General features: G+C 34.9%; 1 protein-coding gene across 2 annotated transcripts; it reads left to right on the plus strand.

Moving 5' to 3' along the window:
• The first annotated feature begins 1,293 nt into the window (after nucleotides 1–1,293).
• Nucleotides 1,294–5,402, plus strand: LOC143578846 (auxin response factor 4-like). Of its 2 annotated transcripts, XM_077062315.1 has the most exons (13): nucleotides 1,294–1,363; nucleotides 1,597–1,880; nucleotides 1,984–2,040; nucleotides 2,258–2,413; nucleotides 2,542–2,626; nucleotides 2,726–2,816; nucleotides 3,121–3,285; nucleotides 3,363–3,482; nucleotides 3,574–3,649; nucleotides 3,727–3,868; nucleotides 3,950–4,659; nucleotides 4,740–4,930; nucleotides 5,016–5,402. In XM_077062315.1, the coding sequence occupies exons 1-13, from the start codon at nucleotides 1,360–1,362 to the stop codon at nucleotides 5,176–5,178; spliced, it is 2,244 nt and encodes a 747-aa protein (XP_076918430.1). In that variant the 5' UTR covers nucleotides 1,294–1,359; the 3' UTR covers nucleotides 5,179–5,402. The 2 variants fall into 2 exon arrangements, with proteins under 2 accessions (XP_076918430.1, XP_076918429.1); XM_077062314.1 differs by lacking the exon at nucleotides 1,294–1,363 and having other exon boundaries at nucleotides 1,505–1,880.
• The last annotated feature ends 2,075 nt before the right edge of the window (nucleotides 5,403–7,477 follow it).

The following is a 7,477-nucleotide window of genomic DNA, read 5'->3' on the forward strand; positions in this document are numbered from 1 at the left end:
TGACATAATTAAAGGTATATATTGTAACATCATCATACTATATACCATCGATCTACAATATGTATCAATAATAATGGTTAAAATGGTTTTATCTATGACTATTTATAGAGAAATGGATGTCGACCAATTTATAAAGGGAAACACATTATTGCAAATTTTGGCAGTCAAATTAATTTGCAATAAATTTAAAATTTATATAGATAAAAGCTGTCTTCCCTACTATCTTTATTTTTCTATCTCCATGTGTGCATGAAAACTGTATACTTTTAATAGTATAATATTTGTTCCCAAACAAACCTTTAGATAATAGGGAGTTAGGTGATCCACTGCAGCGCAGTGGTGAAACCTATCTCGGTGAAGGCTTGGCCCGGGGTTTATCCCGGGTTCGAGTCCGGGGGGGGGTGGTTTACCCATTCTACGGGGTTTCCGCATATCTGGGGTGGACTGGCAGTGGCGTATCCCGATTACGGGAATTTGACTAGTACCGGGTTTGGAGGGTCTCTGTTGGTCGTTCAAAAAAAAAAAAAGATAATAGAGAGAATTCTCCGGTTTTTGGTGAAAAATATAATCCCCGGATCCGAGGGGGTGGTATCCCGGCTAGAGCCGGTGTTTCTCTCGGAGTTCACATATCTCACTTTGTGTGTTTTTACAGGTTACATGTTTTGATAGATTATTGGAACTTTTATGAGAATAATAGTTTGCCACTAATTAAAAAAAACAGAAAATAATTAAAACATGAAATATATAGTCAAACACATCCATCAACTAAAACCATTATTGATATATTAATTGTCTTTTAGTTATATAAATGACAAAGAAAATAGTAAAATAGAAAAAGATATTATAAAGAAAACAATAATAAAGATATATTCGGCTTGAGATACTTAGCACTGTTTATAATCACGGACCGTATGAGGTCGTTTTTTGCTATTAGGTTACTCTAGTTAGGTAGAGTTTATTTGTTGACTGTTTAAATGAAAAAAATAAAAAAAAAAGAAAAATAATTCAAGAATCTTTTACTTAATATATATAGAAAAGCATGATAAACATGTGAGTGTGCATAACAGGCGCCGACAGGACTATTTAACAACATAAGTCTTAAATTAGAGTTTAAGGAGACAAGACAAACATTCTAAAAATGGTTGATAATAATCTATACAATTGAAGTTTTTAAGATGGTGCTAAAGATAATGTAATTTATATAAGATTTTCTTTTAAGTGTTTGAAGTTAAAAAAGACATAAGCCCATATTGGCTTTATCTGCCTTTTGTTTCAACTTTTGTTTCTGTGCTACCTATGCTTTTGTCCATGTCTACCTTACTTCCTCTGTTCCTGTTCATGCTCCCTTAAAACAACAAAATGGGTTAGCAATCATACCCTCAAAGATTCTTCTTTTCACATATTTCAATCTTTTTCTTTCATAAAAACCATGCCTTTTCATTGTGTTCTTGCTTTTCTTGATGATGATGATGATGATTATTATTATTATTCCCCATCAAGATTGACTTATTGAATTACTTCCTCAATTTTCTTGCTTGTACCCTTCAAGATCTTTGCTTTTGATTGTGTTTGTCATGGAGGTTGACCTGAATGCAGACTCTTGTGAAAATGGATGGGATTCACCTGTTTCAACTTTGTCAAACTCATCAAACTCTTCCTTAAAGTCACCAAACTGTTCATCAATTCACACTGAGCATTGGCTTGCTTGTGCTGGTCCTCTTACTAGTCTTCCAAATATAGGAAATGTGGTTGTTTACTTCCCTCAAGGTCATTTGGAACAAATTGCTTTACACTCATCTACTCACTTTTTACCCATTGAAGTGCCTTCTTTAGGACTCCCACCTCAGATCTTTTGCAAGATTGTTGATGTTCAATTGCTTGTAAGTCATAAAGTTTCAACCTTTATTATGTTTTGTTCAGTTTTCTTGACTCAATTTCAGTTTTTGATGAGTCTTGTCATGTTTTCCCAATTCTTGGAAACAGGCTAATAAGGAGAATGATGAGGTGTACACAAAGCTCACTCTTTTACCTCTACCAGAGGTAAAATTGAAAACTAGTTGAATTCAACTATTCAAGATTTGTCATTTTATAATCTTCTTGTTTCCTTTTATGTTTATGCTAATTAGGGTGTGTTATTTTGGTCATGAAATCTTGTGGGTGTCTTTCTTTATGGTAAAAAATTGTTAAAAATGAAACCTTTTTTGTTTTTTCTTGATTAATCTTGACTTTGCAAGGTTGGATATGTGATAATTTGCAGGGAAAGTTGCCAGAAAAGGAAGAAGAGGGGGGTGGGGGTACACCCACAAGATCAACTCCTCAAATGTTCTGCAAAACACTCACTGCTTCTGATACATCCACTCATGGCAGTTTCTCGGTCCCTCGAAGAGCTGCTGAAGATTGTTTCCCCCCTCTGGTTTGTTTTTCTTTAACTACATTTTGTGTTTTTTTTTGTTTTTTTTTTATTTTCAACTTTTGTTCTATATATATATATATGCAGTTTTAGTTTATATGACTGCATTGTATTTATTGGTTGAATTTTAGGATTATAAGCAGCAGAGGCCGAGTCAAGAACTAGTTGCTAAGGACCTTCATGGAGTGGAATGGAAATTTAGGCATATTTATAGAGGTCAAATTTGGTTATTAAGTAATTGAATTAGGGTTTTAACTCAACTTAAAGTTGATGTATTGATTTGGTTGATTTGGGGACCAAATCTTGTTTTTACAGGTCAACCGAGGCGGCATTTGCTTACAACAGGCTGGAGCATCTTTGTAAGCCAAAAGAAACTTGGTTCGGGGGACGCGGTTCTCTTTTTGAGGTATCTTTTTGTAGCATGTTACACATTTCTTTTGGATTTTTGAAGTGTAAGCAAGAATAAAGCTGCATAAGTGTCACAAATGCGTTACACATAAAGATTTCATTTGTAGTCTCACCTTGATGTTATATGTGATGAAAGTATGATTTAGAGATTTCTATTTTTATTTTACAAACATTTTTTTTACTTTTATTCATTAAAAAGTATCCTTTTGGTCATACCTATGAATTTCTCAAAGAATCAGAATATGTCAAAATTAACATGTTAAAACATTACTTATAAGGGTTATTTTTCATGGTGATTTTAGGGGAGAAGATGGAGAACTAAGACTGGGAACCCGAAGAGCCACACGACCAAGAAAAATCCTTCCTGATATAACCATGGGCAACTTGAAATCGTATGCCGACACTTTTGCATCCGTTGCTACTGCAGTGTCTACCAACAGTACCTTTCATGTTTACTACACTCCGAGGTAAGTTTAAATCATAATAACAACATTTTTGGGTACTGTTTCTAACTTATTTTTATAAAAAAACAAATGTAATGTAGGTCTAGTCGAGCGGATTTTGTTGTACCTTATGCAAAGTACATGAAATCAGTCAGTAACATGATATCAATCGGTACAAGATTCAAAATGAAGTTCTGTATGGATGAGTCTCCTGAAAGAAGGTATGATGAATAGATAACTTTTTTATTTTTTTTAAAAAATTTGTTTGTGGTTGTTAAATGTTAATATCTCGGATGGTTTTCTTCTATGCAGATTTAGTGGAGTTGTGACTTGTGTAGGTGATATGGATCCTTACAAATGGGCTAACTCAAAATGGAGATGTCTAATGGTACATTGCATAAGTTTAAAACTTCACTTAAAAAAGACAACTTTTAAGAATTTTTTCATTTTTTGCTTCAAAAACAGGTGAGGTGGGATGAAGATATTGGAAACGATCATCAAGAACGAATATCTCCATGGGAGATCGATCTTTCTGGTGTTGCTTTTCCATTATTAAACATTCAGTCTTCGCCAAGACTCAAGAAACCGCGAATACACCCTGCACCCGGTATGCATCTTACTTCTTCAACAAGTAATCAAGTTAGCTTCTTTAAACATTAGTCAGTTAACAATGTTACTCTTTTTGCAGCATTGGGTGGATATGTAGACTTTGAGGAGTCGATAAGATCCTCGAAGGTCTTGCAAGGTCAAGAAAATGTAGGTCCCGTATCACCTCTCTATGGACGTGATAAGATGAACAACCCCCCGTTAAACTTTGGGTTACAACCCTCTATGCACACGGGTTTTCCCCAAAACGGGTTGACAATGATGGGTAGGAATACAAGTTTTATCAGTGAACTTATGAGAAGTACTCATCATCAACCACTTCCAACTACCCCTTACTCGGGCTTTCCGGGATCTGATCATACCAGATTCCCGAAGGTCTTGCAAGGTCAAGAAATTTGCTCATTGAGATCACCGACTGGCAAAACCGATATCGGTTCTTGGGCCCCACCAAGAACAACCGATCTCGGTAACCGTCACTGCAATGTTCTCAACATGAATCCCACTTTCCCACTTGGTTCTGAAGGTAGTCGAAACTTTGGTTTCCCAAATCCAAATCCGGGCCTGGGACCGGGTCGGGTCACGCCTACAAACTTTACCCGCTTTCCCATCATTTCACCTTCTGTTGCAAGCGGGCCCGCTGAGAAAACCGTTATGGAACCGAACTCAATGAGTGAGAAAGACGACGGTGCTTCTGATAGCATCAGGAGTAGCTGTAAACTTTTCGGTTTTTCCTTGAATGAAGCACCTCAATTACCAGATACCAAAGATTCAAACAAGAGGAGTTGTACTAAGGTGATTAATTAATAAATAATAACAAATCATATTTGTTTATATACAAAGATTATTTGGTTGAAGTTGGTTTCGGCTTATAGGTTCACAAACAAGGAAACAAAGTTGGACGGGCCATCGATTTATCAAAAATGTCTAGCTACAGCGAGTTGTTCATGGAGCTAGAAGTGTTATTCAATATGGAAGGCATGTTTAATAATCCAGATGGTGAATGGCGACTACTGTATACCGATGAAGAGAACGACATGATGGTTGTCGGTGATGATCCATGGGAGTAAGTACCATGTTCTAGAATGTTTTGTTCAAATATCATAAAACTAAAAGTAAAACTTGTTTTTGAATCATAATGCTGCATGCAGTGAGTTTGCAAGAATTGTTACAAAGATACACATATACACTGCTGAAGAAGTTGAGAAGCTGATGAGCAGTGGGGTGATTAGTGACAATACAAGTTGTTTGGAGGAAGCACCGGCTACAGTCGATACGGCCAAGTCCTCCTCAGTCGGGCAGTCAGATAACTAATCATCGTATTTATGATCAAACTGTTTTTTTTAGTTATTTAGTAATGTGTTGTACTATGTTTGTATTTTGTGTTGGGCCAAAAACTATGGAACCTTTTTGTCAAAGCAAGTTTTAAGAAGTTTGCCAGACTTGGATGTTAGAATATGTAAGCAAATAAGTTACAGACTCGGGCTTTTGTGGTGGTTTGGAATATTATTGTGTGTATTGTGTAATCGTGATCTAGATTCAAACTCATACTTTTCCTTTTTGACCGACGTAACCAAGAAAGAACTTCATTATCATTAGAGGGCCATTCGTAAAGCTCCTACCGTGAGGAAAGCAGTTTGCTCCTAAGAGATTAGACGACCAATCACTCTTTTTAACTGATTAACAAGTACTTTAGACACCACCTTGTTTCATACATATCCCGGTATATTAATGATCCAAGAGGTGACTTATGGAAATTAATGGGTGACTTTAATCTTCATGGAATTACTGCTCTAGGTAAAGCTGCAGGCTATGCTCTTAATTAAAATTCTAACTCACTAATTGAAGTTAAATTTGTTAAAGTTGTTTTTAGTACCAAGGGCATTTTGGTTATTTCTGCAGTATTGTAACAATTACTTTGATATGAATATTCGACCTGATTTTGACTATTTTGATATAACCATATGCATTTTAATGTTTTTTTAGTTAATTTTGATTTTATTTTTTTTAAACAGTTAAAAACTGAATCGCTATTTGCCATTGTGTGTGTATTTAGCTATAAAGATTAAAGAGTGTTATGCTGCTCTATTTTGACTTTTAGGTTTGAGTGTTTGACCCATGATCAAATTGACCAAAAGTCAGCTTGTTCTATCTCGGGTTAGCTCGGAACTAAGCTACATGCTTTATTTTACTCTATTTATAAGGTCTGAGGATTTCTTTTGTTTGCCAGCAAAAACAATCTCGAAATAATATTATGGGAAGGAAAAAGGAATGCAGTCTCACAGACCAAGATGCAGTTGGCAAGATACTTGCAGTCTCATCAACAATAGTTACATACTGCCGTGTGTACCAACTGTACCACCGAAGAAAGGTAACCAAAATCACTTCATACATAACTAATACTAAACTATAAACAGGTAAAAAATAACATGTGACAAATCGTGGCACTATGTAAACCGCAACAAGAGAGCACACCTGGAGCAAGGAGACAAGCTTCAATTCGTTTGCTTAGACCACTGGGACGAATACAGAGTCAAGTGCATGTGAGCAAAATACCACACACCTTATCACAAAAGAAACTAAAAATTATTCAGTTAAATGTATTATACTTTATACTATGTATAATATAACTATATCTAACAAAACAACAAATACTCAGTTAAATTTATTATACTTTACACAGAGCATAGTTATATTCAACAAGCTTTCAAATACTTTACTCAGCCTTTTTAGTCAACTTTGACACTTGTGGGATACTTTGACTTCCTGGCCAATGTTGAACAAATAGTCTGAATTAGCTAAATTGATGATATGTGATACTACGGGTAAAATGGTCATTTTGTTAAGTATTGAGTAGGGTTGAAAAGAAAGAAATTTGATATTAGAGGTAATATGGTAAAAGACTAAAATATCTTACAGTTAACTTTACTTTTCCGGGTCAAAGTTGACTTATAGAGTATATTGACTTTTTGGGTCAATTTGCACAAGTAGTCATAATAACCTTAAACATTAAAAACTCTGCTCTGTTAATGTCTATCGTAATTTGTTAAAGAGCTTCTGGTGTGGTTAGAAAACCGTCCTAACCGCCATTTATAGGTGTTTTCTAAAAAGACGTGTTTTTTTGTCTTATATCTAACCGTGGCTTATAGCTCTATATGTGTCATATGCGTTTTTTAAAAAGACGTGTTTTTTTGTCTTCTTATGTTTAATGTATATTTTAGTTTTAATTTGATTTTATTTATTTTGATTATTGTTTTTTATTTTGTTGTTTTATTAAAATTTTTTTTTGTTGATTTTCTTTATCAAGAATTATAAAAATTATAACAAAGCAATGTAAATAAACGATATATATACACACACAACCATTACAACAAATTTGTACAAATAATAACAGAATGTAGAGATCTATCTAAATGGCAGCGTCTCTAGCGTGCTAATAGGCGATGCTTAAATCCTAGGATTACGTGACGATAAACAAAAACAAAAAACCACCACCGCGTTCTTACCATGAAGCGAGCACATCGAGCATTAGGCGTGGTCGCGAGGACAACGGCGACGTTGTACAATAAAAAACACAAAAATCACCACCATTACAACGAGTTTTTACAAATAA

The sequence above is a fragment of the Bidens hawaiensis genome, unplaced genomic scaffold (genome assembly GCF_021521415.1).
Source record: "Bidens hawaiensis isolate Kalapana, Puna unplaced genomic scaffold, B.hawaiensis_p1.1 tig00029364_1, whole genome shotgun sequence".
Lineage (NCBI taxonomy): Eukaryota > Viridiplantae > Streptophyta > Magnoliopsida > Asterales > Asteraceae > Bidens > Bidens hawaiensis.